The 25,860-nt window shown below is 40.6% G+C and overlaps 1 protein-coding gene across 2 annotated transcripts; it reads left to right on the forward strand.

Moving 5' to 3' along the window:
- Window positions 1-25,721, forward strand: YWHAE (tyrosine 3-monooxygenase/tryptophan 5-monooxygenase activation protein epsilon). 2 transcript variants are annotated; one of them, XM_050908870.1, is made up of 6 exons: window positions 1-156; window positions 12,765-12,964; window positions 18,627-18,733; window positions 19,564-19,770; window positions 20,597-20,733; window positions 24,807-25,721. In XM_050908870.1, the coding sequence occupies exons 1-6, from the start codon at window positions 93-95 to the stop codon at window positions 24,857-24,859; spliced, it is 768 nt and encodes a 255-aa protein (XP_050764827.1). In that variant the 5' UTR covers window positions 1-92; the 3' UTR covers window positions 24,860-25,721. The 2 variants fall into 2 exon arrangements, with proteins under 2 accessions (XP_050764827.1, XP_050764828.1); XM_050908871.1 differs by lacking the exon at window positions 1-156 and adding an exon at window positions 6,515-6,533.
- Window positions 25,722-25,860: the final 139 nt, after the last annotated feature.

Raw genomic sequence — 25,860 nt, forward strand, 5'->3', positions numbered from 1 at the left:
GAGAGCAGGGAGCTGGTAGCTGCTGAGGCCCCCCAGACCCATCGGCTTCCATCCGCCCCGTGCAGTCCCCGACGCCGCCCCGCCTGCACGACATGGACGATCGGGAGGACCTCGTCTATCAGGCCAAGTTGGCTGAGCAGGCTGAGCGCTACGATGGTGAGCGCTGGCTAGGAAGGCCGTGCAAGGCCAAGGGGAGAGGGAGGGAGGGAGCGGCCACAAAATGGCGGCTGGGCGGGGGAGGGGGGCAGGGGCGGAGGAGGGGGGCACAGACAAAATGGCGACTGGGAGCGCCCCAAGGGGCTGGTGGAGTTGGGGATGGGGGGCCTGAACGAGTGGGTGGCTTGGGCCTGGGCGGGGCCCGGTTCGGGGGGCGGTGGCGGCAGAAGCCGGGAATAAAATGGCGGCCGCGAAGGGCGAGTCCCGGGGGGGGCAGGGGAGCCGCCCCCGCCTCGGGGGGTCCGACAAAGAGACCCCCACTGCCCCTCATCGTACCTCTAACTGGCGCGGCTTGAGGTGGTTCTGTTCGGCCCGGGCTTTGCTTACCTTTGGGCTGGGCCTCGCCGAGCTCGGCGGTGTGGGACTGAGGTCGGCTCGCCGCAGACAACGCCCAGTGCCGTGCTCTCCGGAAGGTGGGTGCCCGGCTCTCTCGGCCCCTCAGGAGGCGATGCAGGGGAGAGGCTTGCTCGCCGTATTGGGTCCCGGGGGAGAGGGCTAGCACCCTTCTTTCTCTTCCTTTACCTTCGGTTGGAGATACTGCTGCCCCTGACAAACCCAGAGAGAGCGAGCTCTCACCCTGGAGGGATTGAGTACATGATACTTCATTGCCTAAAGAAAATGTATGTGCTTTCATTATGTGGTAGGAATTATTACAGATCATTTTACTTTTCCAGCATCGTCTTTTCATCCGTTTTCTCCTGTAAGTTTGTGCGCTATGCCTGATCGTTTCATATCTGGGGAAAAAGTGGTAAAGAGGAGGAACTGGCAACCCTGGATGGTGTCTCTTGCCCCAAAAATGTCTGTCTTGTGACTGTTTCTTTAAACATGTTTTCCTTGCATGTAATAGATAGGGCCTTTAATTTTCTTGATGATGTTACTCTTCTAGGACTGTTACTTTTGCCTTAAGACCATATGGTTATTCATTTAAAGTGAAATAAATACCCTTGTATGTAAAAAGTGTGAATGCAGTTACACCTCATGAAGAGGTAGGAAGACACTCCAGATACTTTCTGTTCATAATTTGCATAGACTACATGACCAGGTTCTCACCAAATGACATATTTTTACTGAGTTGTGCTTAGAAAGCTTCTGATAGCACTGTTGCAAAATATCTGAAAAATGCATGTTTTAGGCAGGAAAATAGAAACTGCAACAAAAAAGGGAGTCTTATTTAGGCCTGCCTTCTGTGACAGTTCTGGTAGGCAAATAAGGTAGAACTAAGAATTCCACTCAATGAGAGGAGTCAGCCTCCACAATAACTGTAAGGACTTAGAGAAAAAATACCCCCCAGAAAACTAGGTGTTGGGGTACAACTTAATTGACTTGGAGGGAAGCATGCAATTCCATATTCCACAGTAAGTGTGCAACTTCTGCTGGGGATTTTGGGGTTTTTTTTCCGGTGTCTTGTTGCCTACCCTAAAGGGTGTGAGATGGGAAGATGCAATTCCTTGCCCTTAACCCCCAGTTCCAATTCCAGCAGCATTCCTGGGGTTGGTTTGGTGAGTAGGGAGGAGAGGGTTCTCCACCTGGTATGGATGAGTCAGTACAACTGAAAGTGTTGGCTTTGGTTTGAGTGGAAACCCAAGTTGGATGCTTGGCCAACATCCTGGAGGATTCATCATCTTTGGGAGCTTTTGAGGCATGACTGTCTTTCTGGTGTTTTCTTAAGTCATCGGTAAATCAGTTCTTTAGAAAGTAATCAGACTCTACCCCATTATAGAGATCTGCAATGCAAAACAATCAGTCTTCCTGTCAACTAATAAAAATTGATTAGTAGGGATTGCCTTGGTGCAGCATTTCCCTCGATGGACTTTCTATTCTACCAGTATCATGGATGTTTGCAAAACAAGCTGGCTAGATCAAAATGTGAAGAACTTCTTATGCTATATTGCTTCTGAATGGTCATGAGACTGTTATTGTTTAGAGGGAGCACTAAACTTAAAGTTGTCATGTTTAAATCAATGCTGTGGTTTTTAAACTTGCAAAGTTTGTTGGAATCAAATTGGGTAAACATTTAAGGTGCACCCTTTAATTCTGCTAGCTGTTTGAAATGTATCTTTATGTATCTCATGTCCGTGGCCTGGAAGAATATGTACTGTAGATACTCCTTTAGCATCTAATTCTGTATTCTAGTTCAGCTGAAACAATTAAAAATTATTGGCATAATTTGTTCTTGTTTATATGAAATACTGCAGTTCTGCCAAGATCATAGCTGAGACTGCTGAATAATTCTGTGCACAAAATTGTTTGGGAACTAGTATGATGAAAGTGTAAGTTATTCTTAATTTTGCTCTTCAATTTGATCTTTGAGATACATGAGCATAAGGTCACAGTTATTAGTTGGCACATATAAAATGGTGTGATGGTAAGTACTGCCTACAAATAATACAAATCTCTTGTGTAACTTGAATATGAATGTGGAATGACAATTTTTTATGTTTAATGGTAGGATAGCATTAAGTTCTGTCCCATCTTCTTTGTCCTTGAGACTTTGAGTGATGTGTGGTAGGTTGTTTTTTATGTATGTTTCATGGCATTTATAGCAGCACTTATGGTGGGCATCTAACTGTAGCTTCTCTGGTGTTACTTACCTGACCTACTTAGGAATTTATGAAGGCTTGGAAGCTATACTTGTGAATTGCTGGCAATCTAGGCCTGTATCTGTACTGTCCTCAGTATATTGGCCCAGATTAAGGGGACAACTTTCTAGGTAGTTCTGCAGTGTAAGTAGCACTTAAGCCCTGATCTCTAGAGATATTAAGAGATTTGGGTGTCTGACTATCTTCACAGATCTGCTTAGGCATGTCATGACAAATCACAAAATGCCAGGAAGCTTACTTACAATACAGGAAGCTTTGTGAGAAATCTCACTTAACTGCTGTTTCTTCGAAGACTATTATTAATAGAATAATATATAACTATAAATTGTCTTTTAAAAAAACCCCAAACAATTGGAGTAGGTAACATTGTGTTTGTTTGTGAAATTACCTTACTAATATTTGAGTTCTTTATATTAAGAGAATGTGTGTATCTGCATTCCTGTAGAGTGCTGCTGAATGTCGAAACCAATTCATTGTGGAAGCTAGGTAACATCTTTCTTTTAATCAGGTGAGAAACATGCTATGACACAAGGTAGACTGTAAGCAGATACTTAAACTCTAAACAGCAGTTTTGTACTACAGGTCTTGAAGTATATGACTTCAAATTTACATATGGTATAACTTAGGTGAGGTGAAATAGGTGTTCGTTTTTTTCTTCTGCAAAACCAGATTGTAGGTCAAGGTACAGGTAAGAAGGAAGAAGAAACCTATTTGACAACTCTCCCAATACAGCAAGCTAACAACTGACTCCTATGTTTTTATAAATTGTCTATCAGGGAAATGCGTCTTTGTTACGAAGGCAGTAAGGTGTGCAGCAGTGGACTGAGTTCAAGATTTGAACCCATTTTAGAAAGAATTGTCTCATAGTAACAGGTCTTGAAGTTACAGCTTAAGGAAGAATCAATCAATAAACTAAGTCACAAATTAGAATTTAAGTTGCATATTAATTTCAGTTTGCAGAGGACCTGTCTCTTTCAAGCAAATGTCAAGCACACTTAAGTGTTTTTGTTTCGGGTTGTGGGTTCCCCCCCCCCTTCCCCCCACATTAATGGTTGGTACTTATACCTGTATGTCAAAGGTCTTACTGTTCTAGTGACATGGGGTGTGACTGCTCTCTTTGTCTCTGAATTGGGTAGATGTGAAAGTGCTAAAAGGTAGAAAAATCTCAGCATATCCCTAAGAAATGTAGGAGTCTAAGAGGTAGATAGAGTATGTCCAAGACAATGTTGGAGGAGTTAGATTGTTAATTTTTTTAAGTGATAATTGTTTATATACTGGGCCATAAAAATTGATTTCTGATCATGAGGAGTTGTGTGAGAGGGGGCCTTTTTCTGTAATGGCGTTCTTGAATTTCCTGAGGTACCAAGAGCCACCAAAGGAGACAAACCTCCATAATTAGGTGGTTTGGTTCTCTGCAAGGAGTCCAGAAGCTGACTTGGTGTCCAGTACACTTGAGTACTTGTATTAGAAGATTGCTTAGTAGCAGATCGCAGTCAAGCAGAGAAATGTATGATGAGGCTCAAGTCTTGCGATTTGCCTGTGTTTGCTTTCAAACTGAAATTTTTGTTACAAATACTGGAGAAACCCTCTCTTATTTAGAAAAGTGTATGTTCACAGCTTGAAGACATGATAGTGATGACTTAGAAGTCATGTTCTTGTTGCAAGAAAGGCTTGTGACAGTCCATAGGATTGATTATGCAGAAAATACCACTGTTGCTTGGATAATTTGGCCTTAACCCATCTGTTTCTCAGAGTGTATAAAGGTACAAGTATGCTTTGTAGAACTGCGTATTGCAGAGTCATGCAATCAAATATTGGAAGTGTCTTGGCTGCACCAGCCGTTATAAACCTTACACAAGGAATAGCAGTATAAGCTGCTGCTTTCTCCGTGGTGTGATTTAACCCCAGCTGTGCAGTTAAGCACTACACAGCCACTTGCTTACTCCCCCCTGGTGGGATGAGGGAGAGAATTAGAAGAGTAAAAGTGAGAAAACTCATGGGTTGAGATAAAGACAGTTTAATAGGTAAAGCAAAAGCTGTGCACGCAAGCAAAGCAAAACAAGGAATTAATTCACTACTTCCCATCGGCGGGCAGGTGTTCAGCCATCTCCAGGAAAGCAGAGCTTCATCATGCGTAACGGTTACTTAGGAAGACAAGCGCCATCCCTCCAAACATATTGGCCCCCCCCCCACTTCTTCCCCCAGCTTTATATGCTGAGCATGATGTGATATGATATGGAATATCCTTTTGGTCAGTTGGGATCAGCTGTCCCGGCTGTGTCTACTCCCAACTTTTTGTGCACCCCCAGCCTACTTGCTGGCAGGGTGGTATGAGGAGCAGAAAAGGCCTTGACTCTGTGTAAGCACCGCTCAGCAATAACAAAAACACCCCTGTATTATCAACCCTGTTTTCAGCACAAATCTAAAACATAGTCCCATACTAGCTACTATGAGGAAAATTAACTCTACCCCAGCCAAAACCAGAACACTCCACAAAATGATAGTCTAAGCCACTGCAGGATGGCTATTCTTCGGTATTTTTTTCCCCCTCTGCCTGTTGGTTGTCTTAACTTCTGGGAATATAGTTGTTAGGTTCTTTTATACTCATTTGTATAAAACTTGTGCATCGTGATAAGTGTGGCATGCTCTAGATAGGGAGCTTAAGATAGGATTGTCAATTTTTAGTACCTCAGTAGTTGCACCCTGCTTTTAATTGCCTGTAATAATCTACTCAGGGTGCTTCAAGCATGTGAAGACCTCGAAGAAAAATTGCGGAAACTTATGTAGTGTGTAAGGGTAAATGTTGTGTTCATTTTATGCTTTTAGAAACTAAAGGTGCAGTGCTGCAAAGCAGGGTAAGCTAGTCTGACAACTCACTGTTGAAAGAGGGATGTCCTCTCTTCCATGGCTGTTTCTCATGTTTACTTGGATTCTAGTCTGACCCTGAGAGCCAGTTCAGTTCTCTACATTATAAGCAAGATTTCTTTTTTTCCCTCGGGTAGTTGTTTTCTGAGCTGGTGACCTGAATCAGCCAGTTGAGAGGTCAAAGAAGTGTTGAGCTGGCATGACGGAATTGATAGGGATAGAGGGGAAAGCCACCTGCATACCTCCCTGCAAGCTGCTGGACTGGTTTAGCTATCTCTTAAGTCTTACTTGCTAAATGCAGGATTTCTTAAGAGAACAGAAAAACCTAATGCGGGCAGTGTAATAGTGTGCTGAGAAGAGTTCCTAATGGATGAGCCCTGCCTTCTCTTGGCTTGAATTTGGAGCTAATCATTGTAGTGAATAGGGTGGTGCCCACTGATGCCAGGTAGAGGCCTGCAGTTCTAGGGAAAATGCAATCTATGGGCATTAGTCTTCACAGTTACACTCATCACTTAATGAAGCAAATACGCTTGCCCCTATTTCTTGAGCTCTTTTTTGTCTTTGTGTTTGTTCTTAGCAGTTTGCTGCTACTACTAAGTTAGTACTTAGTATTTGCTTCCATTTTTCTGGATCACTTACAAATATTCGCATGCTTCCCAGCACAGATCACTGTGTGATTCCACTGGTGATCCTTCTCAGTTCTGAACACTTGAGTCTTATATTCATACCCTGTTTCCTGTCTTTCAGCCAAGTGTTTATCCATGTGAGGACTTTCCTTCCTATCCCATGGCAGTTGAGTTCCTTAAAGAACCGTGGGTGAGGGACCTTGTCAAATGCCTTTGAGAAATCCAGGTAGACTATATCAATCATGTCTTCCTTGTCCATATGCTTGACTCATTCAAAGCATCACAGTAGATTTGTGAGGCATTACTTGCGTTTACAGAAGGCCATGCTCTACAATATAGTGTTTGTGCATATACCCACTCATTTAGGGTTTTTTTAATGTAATTCCTGTTAACTTGACCCCTTGTGAGTGTTAGGTTAATGGGTCTGTAGTTCCTCCTGAGTGTCTGCTGGAACCCTTCTTGAAAATTGACATAGTGTTAGCCACTTTGTGTTTGCTGCTGCTGCTACTAAAGTCTTAACTGAGAGGTTATACACAACAGTTTAGGATCAGATACTTTATTTTGAGTTCTTGTGACTTGCTACTGATCATCTTTTGTTCATTCTTGGAATGAACAAGTACAAGACTAGTACTCAGTCTTCTCTGAATGCTGGTTATGGTGTACAATCTTCTATGGTGAACACGTGGGAAGACTCATTTTTTCTGCTGTATTCTTGACATCCTTATGTCACACTGGATGCTCATTTGCAGCTTTTAGCTCCTGAAATGTTGAAATAGATACTGAGCAGCAGCTTAGAAGCTTGAAGATCTTGGTCTGTTTTATTCCCCTTGGATAAGGGGAACAGAAAGGATTAAACTTAAAACACAACTTCAGTTTTCTGAAGTGCTGTGCTTTTGCTACTATGAACTTCATAGTATTTAAGAATGCCACCTTCTGGGTTTTCCTAAAGGTTCATTTTGATTTGAGCCTTCATCATGATGACCATCAAGTCATCTCCATCCCACCTTTACTCAACAAGCTCTTCTGTTCTTATTTTAAAAAGCTTCCTCACTTAAGTAGTTCCTCTTTTGGAAGTTAAGCACACCACTAATAGATTTTCTAGCTCTTGTTTTTCCTGCAGTAATGTTGAACCAGTGTGTGCACTGGAAAGGAATGGTTACTTCAGCAGTAAGGTTGAAGTAGATTCTGTGTATTGTGAAAATCAGATTAGGAGTTCCCCGTCATACGCTATATAACTAGATGCTTCATAGAACAAATAAAAAATCAGATACTAGCATCTTGGTTAGTGGGAGACTTAAGCGCTATATGATACCTGAACTAGAGGTTGCAAATACTGTAGTTTTGCCCCAACAGGTTGTCTTCTTTAGTGCATCAGCCCTTGTTTAGGCCAAGTGGTTTTCTGTTACAAGCGCAGACTTTGATAGAACTGTCAGATACTGATGTTTGATACATAGTGCTACTCCTTTGGTATGGTCTACTGTTTCTTAAGTTTTGTATCCTATATTGGGAAGGTTTTTAGTCTTTCCACTAAATTTGCTGTAGATCACCTGTTTCCGTATTTCCTTACACAGGGACATTCCAGTTCCCTCAAGTTGCTTGGGTTTCTAGAGTTTGAGAAGCAACAAATACTTAAAAGTTTCTCATCTTTATCTGGTAGAGAGGCATTCATTATTTTGTGACCTAGTAAGTTTCCTTATCAGCTGTGCCCTTTGTACAAATTCTGTGGGTTGGCCCCAGTAGATGGTTATCAAGCATGCTTCTCAACAGTTGTAAACTTCCCCATTACTTTTTAGCTTAAAGGCATAATATTTGTCTTTCATATTATAACAAAAAACCCAATCCCAAGCCACATAGGCTGTTTTAAAAATCTTTTGTAGGTAGCACTCGGTGTACTGGCAACCACTGTCCAAACCCTTTGTGCTTTACAAGCTATGCATGTGTGTCCCTACTGTTACTCCACAGTGGCTGGAGGTGAGTCAGCAATGTTTGCAATGAGGAGCCAAGCATCTTAATCATAGTAGTAGAATGTAGGAACTTAAAAAATGGCATGGGCATTATTGTAGTTTTGTAGTATCTTAGGCAGTTGTTCTGAGTCTCAGTTAAATGCCTTTATTCCATAAGAATGTACAAACCTGATCAGACCAGATGTCTGTCTATTGTGATATTTCTTAAAACAACCAACAGCAAATGCCCGGGGAAGGATATAAATCTAGGGCAAGTGTGTCATTCTCCAGAATATTTCCCTATCCTTCCACATTTTACATTTTTGGGATTTCCTGCTCTGGTGGTGGCATGATCTGACATAGCATAATAAGGTGACAGCCACAATCAACTGAAAGGCTGGAACTTAACCACTTAAACTACAATCTCCGTCTTTTTGAATCTGCATAACACTACTTTTTCCATAATGCAGTGTGAGCATCTCCGGATTGCGTATACAGTGAGTTGTCATTACTGCCGTAATCCTTCTTACTGAAATGTAATCTCAGACTTGCATTTTGTCTTGAATGGTGTCTGAGCTTTTCACCTCCTTGTGGAATCTTTCAGATAGGTAAAGCTGCACTTAGAATATAAAGTATTTGTTCTGTTGGCAGGCATAGATGGCTTTATTTTTGTATAGAATTAGTTTTCTATTGGAGAAGATACAGATATGCTGTCCTCTTGCTTTTGTATTGTATGAGTTCTTAAGATTATTCATCAGGCTTAAACTTTCAGGTCTGGATTATAGCTTTACCGTGGAAGACAAAGATATATGCATAATATTATTTAGTCGAAATACCAGCCTGGATTTTTGTATTGTAAGTAAAATTGGGCGCTTTACTAAATTAGAAACCTTTTTCTCCAACAGCTTTGTAGTTAGGCTGATAAGTCTTCTTTTGGGTAAGATACTTGTTTATGGGTGGGATTCTAATCTGTGGTTGTGTATTTAACTAGTAACAGGATTAAGATTTTGAAGAGAAGACCTTTCAGTTCCTTTCATCAGTGTATTAAGAGAGATTATGTACTTAGTAATAAGAGTTGGTGAAGCTTGAGAGTTTTGTGCTTCAGCACAAATGAAGAAAACCTCAGGTGCTCCCCCGTGACCCCCCAGCATCTTAGACTTTTTGCCAAGTGATAGCCATCAAGAATATTTGGCTTGTTAACAACTCATGGTCGTAAAAATCTTGGGGTCACAAGGCCTGTTTTCTGGTAGTAGTTCTGAGCAGTTGACTGTTTTGTTTTGGCACCATTGTTTCCATGGTTATGGTGGTTTTACAAGATGGTAGTTAATGACCTTCTTTGCAGAAGACTGAGGAGATGCAACAGGGCTAATATGTACCAACAGAGGCTGTACTTCTTGGTTGGACTGTGTCGTAGGTATGCCTCTGTAAAAGCTATTGCTCAGCTTAAGTTTGATTTGTCCTCCAGTGCACAGAGATGTTGGACCTCTCTTTCAAGGGCTTGTAGATGTTGGGGCTGGCAATGGATGAAATCCTGCAGAAGCTAAGTAATTGATTAAATTTGTAATGATATGTTTGAGTGTATTCTGAGAATCAGATACTCACTTACAGGGAACAGCAAGTCTTGTGTATAGCTTTTTCTTCTAAATTTCCACGTTAGGCAAATCTGCTTCTAGGGAAGAGATTGTGGAGGAAACCTGTAGTACGGTTGATAAAGCTTGCCCGTTTTTTCCCCAGTTGTTGCAATTTCCTGATACAGGCCAGAAGATCTTGGAAACTGTTACTGTACGTGTTTCTCAGTCTCCACACTTCTGGAGTAATTATTACATGGGTATCGTTTATTATATGAGAGAGAGGTGTGAATTCTTACTTCATAAAGAAGCAGGTTTTCTATAGAAGTGTTGTAGTACATACTGTAGTATGACTGAAGTGCTCTGTAGTTAATCCCAATTGGTAAAGCACAGAAGAATATGAACTCTGTTTTAAAGAAAAGCTAGATCTTCTGTAATCTGTGTGTTGCAGTATGACAGTTAGAGACTACCTGTAGGGTGCACAAGGTTCCAAGTCTAATTGAAAAAGACATGGTGTACTTCAGAAACCTGCCAGTTCCAGAGAAGGTATTAAGCGTTATTCAGTTTCTTCTGGCTTTCATAACTTCAGAGAAGATCTAATGGGACAAAGTTAATGCAATCTTTGTTAGTTAAGCTTGCCACACATCTAAAACCATGCATGTTTGATTAAAGCATAATGGTCATACTGGGTCAGACCAAAGATCTTCAGAGTGATGGTGGATGCCTGGGAATGAGCATGACTACCCCCTCCTTCTTTTACGCTTCAATTATTTGTATTTACATCGAGGATATCTCTTCAGCTCATGAACTTCTACAACTAATGGCTGAAGGGAGGGCTGTGCATTCACAAGTACAGGTTAATTTCTTAAACTGCAGGTGTAGTGCAGTTTCAATTACTCCTCTTATCTGAGGGCAGTTAAACATTAAGCTTAAAGACAAGCCCTGTGTTTCTTGATGGAGCTTGGCAAAGGTACCCAAGTTGCAGAGACTGCAAGTCTTAATTCCCGTTTGTCATCTTTGTTGACAAAAATTAACACTGTCAGGCATGTTATCTTGGGTGTAGCTCTGCTGTTCTAAGAAACTTCAAAATATGAGATGACTTAACTCGCATAATTTAAAAAATTTACAGCTTTGAAGTAAATTGTTTGTATAGATAGTAGGGTCATCCTTCAGGAAATAAGTCATAGTGCTTCCATTATTCAAGTTGCGTATTGTAACTATATCACATTACCTTTAACTTAGCTAGCTTAAATTACAAGACTGCATGCTTATATTAATACTGATTGTATGTGTGTGGAGTGTTAGGGCAACTCTTGAAGTCTTCAGCAAAAACAGTTCACCCTTTTACCATAGTAGGGTGGTGTTTTGTAGAAGTTTTATCAAATCCTTGGTGGATTTTTTGTTGGTTTCGGTGATCTGGAGAAGCAAAATCCACTGGTAGAGGTAGGGATTTTTTTTTTCCCCGCCTCTGGTAAGATTAGAGCCACTATAAAATTTTGTCCTATACCTGTGGAGACCTGTTGGAGTGATAACACTGTTCCTGCTGGGTAAAAAGATTGAGCCTACAGTTTCCCATTGCTGAAATAGCTTATGCCTGTTAAGATTATGAGTTTTGGCACCCAAGGAAAAAATTGACAGTTAAGCTTCATTAGTTTCCCATTGCTTGTGCTGCCATGACACAGCAGAACATAAGGAGGTAAAATGATGGGGGAGGGATGATGAGTGGGCAAGGTAAATAGGCCACAGAACAGTAAGGCATCATATTAGAGGAGGCATAGCTTAATCACATCATCCTGCTTTTCGTAGAAGCTGAGTATGTCATTCTGGTGTCCCTCTACCTGGCAGATAGCTATGAAACGGTTGTCCTGTTGAGTGGATGGGATAGTTGGGGCTTAGTCTCATTCATTAATGGTCTTGTTTTCTGTCTGTGGGATTCCCACTAGTTCTAGAAGCTGGAAGGTAAATGGTGAACGAACTGAAGCACTGTGTGGCAGGACAAAACCTATGATTCCTGGCTGTCTCATACTATGCTCTAAATTAGTGTGTGTTTAACATTTTTGGCTTTTATTTTTCTAATATGTCACAAGCAATCGTCATGTGGTTAGGTAATGAAAGGATTATAACCTTCCTTAAGTAGTTCAAGCTTTTGCTTCCACTTAAGTATAGGAAAGCTATGTTTAGTGATAATTGTTTTAACCTCAGGTTTAGAGTCCTTTTGAAAAGGTTTAAACTGGAAGTACCAATCAGTTTATATTTTGTGTGTTACTTTTCAGTGTAAATAGTTGCTTGGCGTGAGTAGATATGGTTGCTCTGGGTATCCTCAGGATGACTTTTTTGTTACTTCTCCAAGCACCTAATTTTTCTTTGGGTGGTTCCTCTTGGAATTTTGACTTGCTTCCCTAATAACAGTACTCAACTTCTCTACATCTATTCAAATCTGGATTTTATTTTTTGGTTAATTACCATGTTATACTGTATTCCAGTTGACAAATCAGTGGAGCATTCTGTAATTCTTCAGTTTATCCTTAGCATGCTGGAAGCCAGGTTACATTTGCTCATGCTTTTCTCACTATTCACTGCCTTTCCTGAAGCACTTTGAAGAACACTCGTTCCTGTAGGATTGTACTGATAACTATTATCCACTGTGGAAAAACGTGCTTGCTGCTAATGCTAAATCCTTTTTGTCTGTCTCTTAAAAACAAAACAACTATCTTTAAAGAATTTTTTGGGACCCTTGTCAAATGCATTTAAAAGTACATCAGATACTTCCTTTGTGTACATGCTCATTGATTTGTTTGGAACACCGCAGTATAAAAGCGAGGAATAACTGTGTATGAAAGGAGGAGGGAGCCTATTTTCATAAGCTATCATTAACATACAACTTCTGTTGAATGGTTTGAAAGATGCTTTAGCTATGAGAATAATTGTTTGACCTTTTCCTCCTAGAAATGGTTGAATCAATGAAGAAAGTGGCCGGAATGGATGTGGAGTTAACAGTGGAAGAAAGAAACCTGCTTTCTGTTGCATATAAAAACGTGATTGGAGCCAGAAGAGCTTCCTGGAGAATAATCAGCAGCATTGAACAGAAAGAAGAAAACAAAGGTGGAGAAGATAAATTAAAAATGATTCGGGAATATCGGCAAATGGTAAGATGTAGTTGGTGTTATGGCATAATGCCATTTAGTTAAGGTCCAGTTTTGTTACCCTTGCCATAAACTGCCCTGGTATTCTAGATTGCCTGCAGTGTGGTGACCTGTAATAAGGTGACAGTCTTGAAAGGATGAAGTTTGTTCCTTGTCTGGAGAATAAATATACTTAGTGAAGGGGAGAGGTTGGGTGGTTTTGTGTAAGCACTCAAAAGGGCAGTAGACTCAGAAGGAGAAAGGGAGGGCTTTTCTTTCAGTGCATCTACATTACTGCTAAGCATTTGAGCTGTGCTGGCACTTTACTTCTTCCCTACTTAACTCAAGTGTGAGGCTGCACGTGCTCAGGAGGCCTTATTCTTTCCCCTCCAACCTGACTTGTCCCAAGCGACTTTTTTTTGAAAACTAACCATGTCAAAGGAGATGTTTGGCTGTTAAGCTTCTACTTCTGATAAAAGTTGCTTTGGGTCATGCAGACTTTGACACTTGATGCTGTTGCAGTACTCTGTCCTACAGAGTTCAAAATATTAACACTGTTAGTTGAAATACCAATGGGGAAGGATCTTTAGTGTCGTTCTTGGCATAAAGACAGGCAGTGTAAAGCCAAATGGCCGCTTTCTTTGACTCCTTTGCCTTGTCTTTTATCAGTGTTACGTTGGCCTTGTTTTGTTACTTTTTTTCCCCCAGATGAAAACTTGGCAGGAGTTGCTGTAAACTAAGTGCTTAGCAGTTCGGTGACAGTGAAGAATAGTTGCCTCGTTAGTCTTGTACAATTGAACTGGCAGACCTATTATTAGCTCAGACAGCTATACCTGTGTTGAAATGAGTGCTGAAATAGTATGGCTTCTCTGACAGCATCTAGTTCTTAACGTAGATTTTAATTTTTTTTTGTCCCTAAACTGGTCAACTACACTGATAGCAATTAAAGCAATCAGTTTGAGGTAAAGCACTCCATGATCCTGGGGATGGGGGATGCTAAGATGTCACGGTCATCTCAGCTGTGAAACTTGCATGTGTAATAACCTCTAGGGCCTTGCTGTTCCCTCTCTTGAGAGAGGGAAAAATTGATCCACATAACTTCATGCTGAGTCTAGTCAGTCTGTGGAACTTTACCTAAAATGGAGAACTTGGAGCAAGCTTTGACTTTCATCGGTAAGGGCTAATGAAACCTTCAGCTATTAGAACAGTGAGTTGTTGTTCCCCTCCTCCCCCCCTTCCTTAAATGATGGTTTAGCACGGAGCAGGCATGCTCCCATACTATTTAAATCCCACACATTTCTGCAGAGACTTAATCTCCATTATTTGAGGACAAGTGCCTCCACATGGTTCAGATCTTCACTTCCAGAGAAACAGTGGAGTCTATTATATCACCTGGCACTGATTCATATACCACTGATGGAAATGATGTTGGCTTGGAAATCTTTTCTCAGGAATGGCTCTGGACTACTTTCTGTTGACTCACGGGGTTTCTGTTGCTCCATGGAATTGTTAAAGTTGTGAGTTTCTAATTTTATGCTGGCATGCTGATGGGATGAGGCTCTGCCAGTTACATACAGTCCCAAATACCATTTCTTGATGGGTGTCTAAAATCTTTCTACCAGAACATCTAAAATAAGACAATAGCTATCTGATGATTGTTTAAATTTGTCTTATACTGTGTGCTTCCAGTTTTTTTGCACAATGTTTTGTGGGCGGTTACTATCTTCTGCCAAAGATCCTTTAGTAGTGAAAAGACTTTTTTCTTGTTTTTTAAAGGACTGTAAAAAAGGCGTTGTTCTCTGTCTCTCTTTGTAAAGAGAGCAAGTACCATGCAGAACAGACTGGTGTGCAAGTAATCCACGTATGTAGTCCCTGAAATATCTATCGATAGAGAGAGGCCACATGAAGTGCAGTGCCATGCCAATGGTATCTTCAGCTGTTAAACCCTTAAAGGGAATAGCTATCACAGTTGCTTTAGGTGGAAGAGTGCTGTGGATAACTGTAGTATAGTTCTGTACTGGAGGAAGACTAGCTGTGTCTACTCAACTCTAGCCTGAGTTTTTGAAGAGGCTTTTACGTATTGTCTGTAGCTGAAGACCAGATCCTGTTTGTAGCTGCTGGGAGACTTACTGTGAGTTAGCATCTGCTATAAAGAGAGTGTTAATGGGTTTGGCAGGATGGCATGGGAGCAGTAAGGGCCTGAAGAACGTTGCAGAGGTTTGGATGATGCTTCTCACTGTCGCTACTGGAACAGTAGCACAGCTGCCCTGTTGTCATCTTCAGTGCTTCTCTGAAGAGATAAGGTCCAGTGCAGACTCAGCAGAGTTCTGGTTATTATGCTTACCTTGTCAACAAATACCCACTGTTGTAGCATTTTTCAGAGTAAGTTCAGTGTTGTTGGGAGACCCTTCCCAGGCTTGAAAGGCTCTGAAGAAGAAAAAAAAAAAACCCAAAACCAAAACACTTGTCTGGGGACTGACAAGTTTAAAGCACTGGAACATTGGAGAGAACCAGCATCTCTAGAAAAACACATCTCTCACCTACCACCAGAACCAGGTGTGAGCTTGCTCAGCTAGAGAGTGCTGCTCGAGTTTAAATGGAAAGTGTAGTTTGTGTGAAAGAAATTATTTGACGGTTTTGGTCTACATCAGTATTTACTATAATTTAGCACATGGCTCTTAAAAATGTTTGGAGTTTGAGCTACTAGCCAGTGTGACTTTGGGCAGAACTCAAGGGATGATGATGATGTCAGAGTAGGGCTGGGCTGGTTTTATCTGAGGCATACGCTAGGCAATACTGAGAGATGATGGAAGATGCCAGGCTGTGCCTTTACCCAGACCACTTAAGCTAAATGTAGCAAAACACATACGTAGCCATGGGGGAAAATGCCACTTACTTTGCTTGCTTTGTAGACAGGCTGCTTTCTGGGTCCTGTGGCCATTTGGATACACAAAAGTAGAGCCCCTGGCTTTCTCATCTGACTGCATCTCTGTAGATGAGAACACACTGAGGCTTGCGTTCTTCATCCTTGAGAGGATGAAGTGGTGTATGTCTGCACATAATGCAGTTCACTTCCTTGCGGTAAAACCAAATCCCTTCCCTAATAGTATAGGACAAGTATTCATCTTCCTCTTACTGGTCTGTATTTGTGGCATACGAGAATGTGTGTTTCTAGTGCTCTGACTTACAACCTGGGTTGTATTCTGGGGCAGCTGCAAGGCTCTCTTCTTCCCCTCTTCTTAGAAAGGTTAGGCTATGAATTGGCATAACTGTGGGTGGTCTGTCTGTTTGTTTTGGCAGGGGTGGGAGGGAGGGAGGTTCCAGGCTTTAGCAACTGTTTCCTACGGTTCTAGTTCCATGTTGCATCTCAGTTGTGAGGTGCAGCTATTTTGGGGGCTACATACTAAAACAGGTCAAAGAACTAGTACAGGCTACCCTTCCCCTGGTTGCTTCTATTAAGTTTCCTTATTTAGATCACCAGGTGGTTTACAAGCTTTTGTATCTGCAGAGCTAAGAACACAGTCCGGAATCTGATTAAGCCAGCACTACCACTAAAAGAGAGGCAGGGTGGATTGTGGGGGCTTCTAACGCACCCGTAGGGGTGAGCAGTCTTTCCTTGCCGGTCAGAGCCTGTAGTACCATGTTGTATTTGGAGCTGGAATGGCGATAGACCCTAAAGCTACCTTTTTTGAATGCTCTGAACAGGCTTAGTGTGGGCTCTTGTGCTGGTTTGCTGCTTTGCAGAGCTCATTGAGCCACTCTGTCTAGAACAGATCCTTTTCATAAAAGAGCTTTTAGGGTTTTGTTGGGGGTGGGGTTTTTTGTTCTTGATCAACTTGATTTGTATTATATTTTTTTAAACTAAGCTTGGTCAGGACATTTACATTGCCCTGGACAGCAGCTGATCTCTGATAGCTTGTGTGACTGATCCTTTAAGCAAAGCTGAAAAAGGTCTGTCTGAGATGAAATAGAATTTTGTACATGTATGGTTATTTAACAAAAGAGGATTAGAAACTGATTTAATTCTTTGCAGTTTTGCTGAAGATCTCTCTGCAAAAGAAGTCATTGAAAAAGAGGATCAAGAGGAAAGAAGTTTGCAGGAACTGACTGCTGGCCAAAGGTTTTATAGCTCTTGTAGCCCAAGAATATATGAAGTAGATTCTTCTCAAGTGACCATATTTCAGCAACTTCCTTAAGCATTTGTCACATAACTTTAAGTATAGCATCTAACTCTTCCTCTGATTGTTAGGGCATTCTGACATTGTACATGAAATTTGCTGTAGATTAATTTCTCTAAAGGAACTCTTGCAAATCTGTTAAGTCATTTTTTATAAATCAGTATGTGTATGTATGTGCCAGTTTAACATTTATTTTGAATCTATAATTTTAACAACTTTTGAGGATACATGTTGTGGTTACAAACCCTAATGGTTTGGGAGCTATATGGTGATAAAAATATTACATGGCAAGAAAAACGCTTAAAGAAAGAAGGAAAGAAAACTGCATGGGTGGGAGGATAGGAAGGGATAGTGGACTAAGTGGGGCTGCTCTTGTGATCCAAGACACGCAGTTTCTTGTAGTTTCTTGTAACTGATGTTGATGCCTTTGCTTGAAAATCTCTACTTTATAGTACATAAAAGTAGCTTGAGCCAGAGATGTCTTCAGCTGTAGCTATGAAAGTTACTGCGAAATCATGAAAGAGCAGCAATAGGTTACTATCTGCACTTAACCAACCACTCCTACTGTGAATGACATGGGATGCTCAGAGCAAGTCTGGTTTTGGCAATGTTGATGTCAAAAGACAATTTTTAGCTTTTTTGGGTACGCTGAGTTTCTTTGCTTTCAGGTGTGAAACTTTCTGTGGTAAAACCTAACCTCATAGACCTTGCTTTATATTCTAAATTAGAAAAATTGAAGGTGATGTGACCACGTTTTCAACTTCGGCTATTAAAATCCAATATCTGTTTTTTAAATAAGGCTTTATATATTGGTTTTCTGTGGCCACAGATGTCGCTGTTAGTGTTGATGATTTCTGCTTGTTCTCTGAGTTGCTGCGCTTTGCCTTTTTTGCCTGCTTCTGAAGTCTGTTTTCTGGAGTTTGTTTTCCTCTTGTATCTGACCTTTTTGTTTGTGTGGCACATCTTTGTTCTGTTCTGCTACTCCATGATTTTTGTCTCAAGGCTCTTGTTAGAGCTTTGCCTCCCAAGTAGTCACTAAAACTTGTTCTGAAGGTGCCATTTAAATCTGGGGTGTAATGGAGTGTAGCTGATTTGTATTATTTACCTTCAAATTGTCCCCTTCACCATTCCTACTTCTAGGGCAGCCTTCCAGGATCAAAAATGTAAGGAATTGGGAGTTGTGCAAGCCTTGCAGTAAGGAATTGTATCTTGAGAATGCAACTGTCTAGCAAGATGTCTTCCAGGGAATTCATAATTCCATTATTCAGTTATGCATTTCATCATATGTCAGTCCTTGCCTGTTTTGTGTGCCAGCTAATTATGCAGAACTGTTTTGCTTAATGCACATGTGGAGCAGCTGAATTTTTTTCTTCTGTCCTCCCCTTCTTTGGATTTTTATGATGTTGCCTGTTTGATATTTGGATGTTTTTGAAATGGCTCTTAGTCTTATGTGCTAACCTCGCCTCCTCTTTTCATTTTGTGGTTGTTTTTTTTTTTTTTTTAAATAGGTTGAGACTGAACTGAAGTTAATCTGTTGTGACATTCTGGATGTACTGGACAAACACCTCATTCCAGCAGCTAACACTGGCGAGTCCAAGGTTTTCTATTACAAAATGTAAGTATCTTCTTGTGAGGCAAGGACCTCTTACTGTATCTGAACTAGAGACAGAAATAAAGTAGCTATACATGCATGTTCTGCCCACTCAACCACAGTAACTTCTAGAAAGAGGGCAGTTCAGTCATGTCTAAATAATATCCCTTTTTGGCTGCCTTTGAGGTGTTAGTGTCCTGATTGTGTGGTTTCAGATAGATGTTGTTTGGAATAAGGTCATGAGAACTTAAGCTCTTGTGCAGCTCTTAGATGTAAGAAACAACCATTTTCTTTAATTGAGCTGATAATGTAGAAGTTGCATCCCTGCTTCAGTGTTTTCTTGCATGAGCTGTACACTCATAAAGAGAAGAAAATTGGGTAGACAGATAACTGTCATGTAGTGTCAACTTCCACATTCCATTGTTAAATTAAACTTGGCCTTGGAGTATGTTGCTGTAGTCACTAGTTTGATGCATATTTTGTACTTTCTGAAGCATAGTTTAAATCTTGAAATGATCGGAGAGTGTTTTCCCCTGTAGTTGAATTATCTCTATCCTTCAGATCAAAAACTTGTCTAGTTTAGATGAGATGCAATTGCACAGAGACAGTTTGGTAATGGAGAAGGTAATACTATGATTTCATGTACTAATGCAAGAAAGTAAGTGAACCCAAACTTTTTCCCGCCTGATGGTTTAAAATTCACTCAAGTACTAATGCACTGTTGTCTAGACAGTAATTGAGCAGCAGTGTCCTTTGTGTGTGAATATATAAACATCAGTTTCAGAACTAAGCTGTTAATTTAGTGGCTGGTGGGGAAATAAGGACTACTGACTTCTTACTGTTTCTGTTTTCAGGAAGGGGGACTACCATAGGTATCTGGCTGAGTTCGCCACAGGAAATGACAGGAAGGAGGCTGCAGAGAATAGCTTGGTGGCTTATAAAGCTGCTAGTGATATTGCAATGACAGAACTCCCGCCAACACATCCTATCCGCTTAGGACTTGCGCTCAACTTCTCTGTATTCTACTATGAAATTCTTAATTCTCCTGATCGTGCCTGCAGGTAGGTAGTGACTGGGAAGATGAAATGTTATGTGAATACCAAACAAGCCAGAAGTGGTTGCTACTTGGGTAACTGCTTTTCCTCAATGGCAACACTGGGCTGGCCTTCTTCCTGCTAGTAGTTGATGACTTGCTCTGTTTGAGGCCAATTCATTGGAAAGGTTTTCAACTTTGCCATTTTCTTTTGAGTCCAGACCCATTTGTTTATCTGGGAGTAGATCATGTATGAGAAGCAGAATAGTGATAACCTTGGATTTGTTGACTAATGGCAGTTTAACAGCTTGCCATGTTAACTCTGTGCAGGCCCTTATCCTGCAAAAAGTGTGAGGTGATTTAACTTGCCTCTCTTGCGGTTGGCTATTATACAAGGTAAGAGGGATCATGTTACTAATTTCTGTGAACTGTCAGCATGTATAGAATGACAATAGCTCATCGATCTGTAGGGGTTCAGCTTGTATGAGCATAAAAGTGATGATTGAAGCAAATACTGTTTGTCTTCTATTCCTGTCATTGCAGGTTATGTAATATACTTCCTTTTAAGCTTTTAGCAGACCTTGATCAGTTGTACCGCAAGATGTAGAAATGTTTAATAAAACCGATATTCTTGAGTAAGAAGATTCTTAAGCACACAAAGTGACTGGTTTTGGATGGGAGATACTTGGATGAACATCTAAGCACCATTAAATAGTACAAAAATTTGTTACAGAAGCTATGGATGTCACGTAGCCAAACTAGAAGATAGGTGTTCTGAGGCACAGGTTTAATGTGTGTGCTTCTGGATTCTGTTTAGCAATATGTGTTAAATCTGATTTATTCTGTGCTTACAGGTTGGCAAAAGCAGCTTTCGATGATGCTATTGCAGAACTGGATACACTGAGTGAAGAAAGCTATAAGGACTCTACACTTATCATGCAGTTGTTACGTGATAATCTGACACTATGGACTTCAGACATGCAGGGTGATGGTAAGTACACTCTGCTCTAACATGCTGCTGTCCCCTGACTTCTGCCCAGAAAACAGAGCATGGAAATGTCGATTGGTTTGGTGTTTTACTTCTGTCTTTCCTAATAATTGACGCTGCTGAACTTCTGTCCTTTCTTAACACTGGATAAGTTGATGGGATGACACTAGCTTCTTTTGAGGAGCTTTTCAGCTCTCGCTTGAAGGAAGGAGGTGTGGAATTAGTAACATTAATTTTTTTTTTCTCCGCACCTGGCTGTTTAGGCATCTGTGATTATTTTAAAAGCAGTGACTTCATTTAATTCAGCTTTTCTTTCTTACGGCTTGTCATGTTCATCTACGGTTGTCATTCCAACCAGATGTGAATTTCCAGTGCAGGAGGAAGTATTGCAAATGATCTAGTTCCCCTTCTTTTCAGGTCACTCAATATTTCTGTTGGCATTTTAGTGGAAGACTTACTGCCATCATACTAATCACTTCACCTTACAGCCCCTTCTGTATCTTTTACTCTTATGAAGAATTGAGTACGAAGAGAAGAGGAAAAAGGAAAAGGGATTTTGTAAAATACTATGTTACCAGGAAAAAAAAATCTTGGGGAAATCTAATTTGCTATTTGAGATGTTTGAAGTACTTTAATACTCGCAGAAATGCTAGGTTGCGACTCCTGAAGTGGGCTATTGCCAGAGTAAATGCCGAATATATCCCCTGGCGGTACCAGAGGGTGGGACATTGATTGTTTTTACTAACATCTGATAGTTATTTAAATTTTTAAAAGTGTGGTTTTTGGCATACTGAAGGGACTTCATCCTCTTATGCTTTCGCATACAATGCTAAGTATAAATTTACTCTTGTTTAGTTTTTTGAGTTATGCCTTCTGTTTCACTGATTATTGGTAGTGAATTAAACATTCTCTATCTAGAAAGACTAAACTCCTGTTTTCTTCTGCAAAAATTATGTCCTGGACAGACAAGTGGAAAGAGCTGACTTTTCTTTACTTTTACCTTGGAGGGGAAAAAAAAGTCAGTCCTGTTTAAAGTATGTTAGGTACTTAGAAATGCACAGAGGTTTGAAACAACATTGCTGCTTAACTTCAGATAAATAAATGTCTTAAATTCTTTTTGTAAGATGTTACTTGAAGCATGGTGATAGCCATAGAGCATTGCTTTGGTGTACCTTATTGGTGTAGTGTCTGTTTGAAAGCAATTGTAGAATCTCTTAACTTTTTACTGACTACCTGTTTTTGTGTAGGATTGATGGGTTTGTTTTAAAGAAGTATTGTTACTTGACAGCTTCTAGCTCTTTGCATAGATCATGAGTATTGAATGTTGCAGGTCACGTTTTACCCCTATTTCTTTGGGCTTTTGACAGAACTGGGAAAAGTGTAAATGTGCGGGGTCTTGGCTCCTAGGTTACCCTACATCCTAGTGCTTTAGTCTCTTGCAAGGGACCACACCTTGCTTTCAAAGATGTAAGATTATCTAATGGTGCAGAAGCATATGTATGTATCCCGGATGGATCTGTACAGACTCTGCTCTAAATACTGCAGGTATTAGATGCCTTTCTTGCCATGGTTAGGCATTGGAAAAAGAAATTTGTTCCCACAATTAAGATACGACCTTTTATTTTATGTTTTTTAATGGAGCCAAATATCCTGGTGCTCTGTGGGAACACTGAGGAAGCCATTTCAGTGAAGTAACAAGGCTGGATTCCTGTTGTGAGATAGTATAGCATCAGAACATCTTCCAAAAGCTATCTTTATTTGCATGTGAGCTGACTAACGTGTCTCACGTATCTTGTATATTGTAGAAGTTCAAGAAGAGTATTTACAGAGGCTCTTTGTATTTCTTTTTGCATAATCTAGATTCAAATTTCTTGTTTCATAATTAGCTCCGTAGCATAGAAAATAGACATTTTTCTTCTTCCTGAAATATTTCAGATTATCCTAGTTACTGTTTATGATGCATGCCAGAAGGATAATGGTTACAAAATTTAAAATACCACAGAACTGCTTAAAATTGTGGTGCAGTTCTTCAGGTCCACGAAAAATACAGTGTTTATGCATAAGGTTTAGACATAGGTGCAAAGTGAAGTTTTCTCATTTCCTCATACCATGTTAATACGCTGACTGAGTGCATTTAAAACTGTTGCTTCCAGAACTCCGTATTTCCAAAATGGGCAGAGCCTTTGAAGATTGGTAAAAGTTAATAGTGGCACTGAGAGAGATAATCACCATTACCAGTTTGGGGGGGGCAAGACTTGAAAAAGGCTTGTTCTTTTGCATTAAGCTTTTGCCTGTTTTGATTTCAGTTGTGTAGGTGTAGGGAATGACTTTCTGAAATCAGGTGTTACTGAGCTGCTACACTTTTCCATCTCGTTTACCCATGTCATAGATGAGCCGTTTAGTTTATTTTCACGCTTGTAATGTCGTCTTCATATGATTCCTGTTTTCCCCTTCTTTCCTGCTGTATAGATTCCTAAAGGAAAGTCCAACTGTTCATTTCCTAAAAACTCTACTTTGTAAGTCTTTGTCATGGCTTAATGAACTTTTCAGCGTCAGTTTTCTTCCGATCACTAATCGTGCTTGCCTCTCACTCTCTTGCTGCTGATAAATTGCTTGTATCTTTGCCTCCATTCCAGGGCTAAGCAATGTTCTACCACTTTGTGACCTGTTACCCCTCCCCAGGTCCAATACGCTTGACTAAGATCCAAAGTAACTTACATGTTTGGGAATTGAGCTGCATACCTGGATGGATATTAAGACTATTTGGGCATGAAAAGTACTTTCACAATCGCCTGTTACAGGAGTATTTGCTTCAGTGCGTTGGCTAGAGCATGCTCAGATCTTCTTTTAATCATCTTCCTGGGTTAGGGCCTCCGCTTTCCTTTCTTAAATGATCTGTTACGCAATTTTAAATGTAAATTTTATTGTTGTTGAGTGTCAGCTGTCTTGTGTTCCTAGGCCACCTCTTCCAAAATCTACCTTGTATTGTACCTGGTGATAATTCTGAATCTGGACATGCTCTGAGCAGGCATTCTGATTATATGCTGAAAGTCGTTAGTCTCATTTGATTGGATTTTATTGCAAATTAATTTTTTTGAATGGGTAGGTTTTGTTTATTGCCCTTGAGAGAATACCATCTCACACGGTTAAGGGTAATTGTAAAGAAAACATTTTTCAGTTTCTCTTATCAATTAACTTAATCGTGCATGTGTTCTGGCACTAGCTGAAGTACGTTAAACTTTTTCCTGTTGCAGTAGAAATCGGGCAAAGATGTGCGGAAGGCATTGCATGCGTCTCACCCAGGGGCAACTGAAGTATAAACTGCAAGGGTCTTTATGGAGAGACTTCCATTTCACTGCATGTCGCAGCCTGGTTGAATAGGTCCAAACTGGCTGTTTTTAGAGAGATACTAATTTCCACAAAATGTTTCCCTTTAACCTCAAGCCTAGGGTTTCTTGTCATGAAAGTACGTGAAGTAGGGACATTTTTTCGTACTTCTTTTGGTACCTTTAATAATACATGCCATCAGCGTTACAAAATTGACTGCAGTACTTTGCTGTTGTTGAGACTTGAGTGGACTTGGGCAGAAAAGTTTTAATTACTAAAAACTGTTTTGGTCTCTATTCCGTAGCTAGTGAATAGATGTCCTTAGCGCTCTCTGGAGTAGAGAAGAGGTTTTGGGGAAGGTATTGTCTGATTTAAGGATGCTGGTCTACGGCCATTCTGATGACTTTTGTCTTGGCTGTTCACCTCTTGATCAACAGGACTGATCACACGCGCAGTCTCAGTTTTCAGAAGTGGTGGTTTGTTGTGTGTCCTTATGACAGAGTACGTCTTCTAACAGCCTGTGCGGCAGCTCTGTATGAAACGTGAGGAGGTGATGATAAGGCTTAATTTCCATGGAAACGCTTCACTCCAGAACTGGCTGTTATGAGTGCGTGTGTGTCATTTACGCAAGTGTGTGAGGGAGCGTGTGTGCTTGCATGAAACTATTAATCTCTGGGTGCTTGTTAAGCCATTCTGCAGGTCTCATTGTTAAAAGTTAACATCTTCCTTACTTTTAAACACTTTCATAGGTGAAGAACAGAATAAAGAAGCGCTGCAGGATGTGGAAGATGAAAACCAGTGAGACACAAAGGCCAACAAGAGAACCCATCTCTGACCACCCTTCCCCTTCCCCACAAAAACCCTCAGTGTCACTCTGAGAACCACCAAATCTGACTTTTACATTGGGTCTCAGAATTTAGGTTCCTGCCCCGTTGGGTTTCTTTATTTTTATTTTTTTTACACAGTTTAAAAGTTCTTAAAGGCAAGAGTGAATTTCTGTGGATTTTACTGGTGCCAGCTTTTAGGTTCTTTAAGACACTAACAGGACTGCGTAAAGGCTCTTTCAGCATTACTGTATTGTCTCCGCCAGCTGTGGCGAGGTTGCCATTAGAAGTGGATGTTACACCTGAAGGCCGTTAGACTTGTAGGGGAGAGATTTGTTATGGCAAGGTAGTGCGCATGTGGTGGCATTTTTCTTTTTTTTTATAACTGTTTAAACTGAATTTTATACCAATGTTTAAACTTAATTGGGTGTTTAGCTTGGAAGTTACAGGTTGCATTGGGACATATATTGTAGTGGTTTTACTGTATAAAAACAAAAGTTTCCAAACTGCTGAAATGTTGCTGAAAATCATGGTGCTGGTAACAGTTCAACAATCCGTGGCTGCTCATTCTTGCCTATTCTTTACTTTTCCTCAAAGCAGGTTAGCATTGAAGGTGGCATTGATAAGCCTGCATGCGTGTTCAATATTTTTTCTTTCTCCCTCCCCTTTCCCCATCTCCCTTCGCTCGCTCAACCTCTTTTGTTCAGTATGTGTAACTTGAAGCTAATTTGTACTACTGGATATCTGACTGGAGCCACAGATACAGAATCTGTATTGTTCTTACTGAAACACAGCATGGAATTAACATTAAACTTAAATAAAACAAACCTAAATTAAAAATGCCAAATATTACTATGACTTTCTTTTATATCTTAGTTCTTTCAGCAAGAATAACTTTCCTTTGTTGCTTGTGGTAGGAACGTTTGGAGGGGGAGAGAGAGAGAGAAGTAACAGCATTGTTCTTCAGACATGAGATAAA

The sequence above is a fragment of the Gymnogyps californianus genome, chromosome 20, assembly GCF_018139145.2.
Source record: "Gymnogyps californianus isolate 813 chromosome 20, ASM1813914v2, whole genome shotgun sequence".
NCBI classification, from domain to species: Eukaryota; Metazoa; Chordata; class Aves; order Accipitriformes; family Cathartidae; genus Gymnogyps; species Gymnogyps californianus.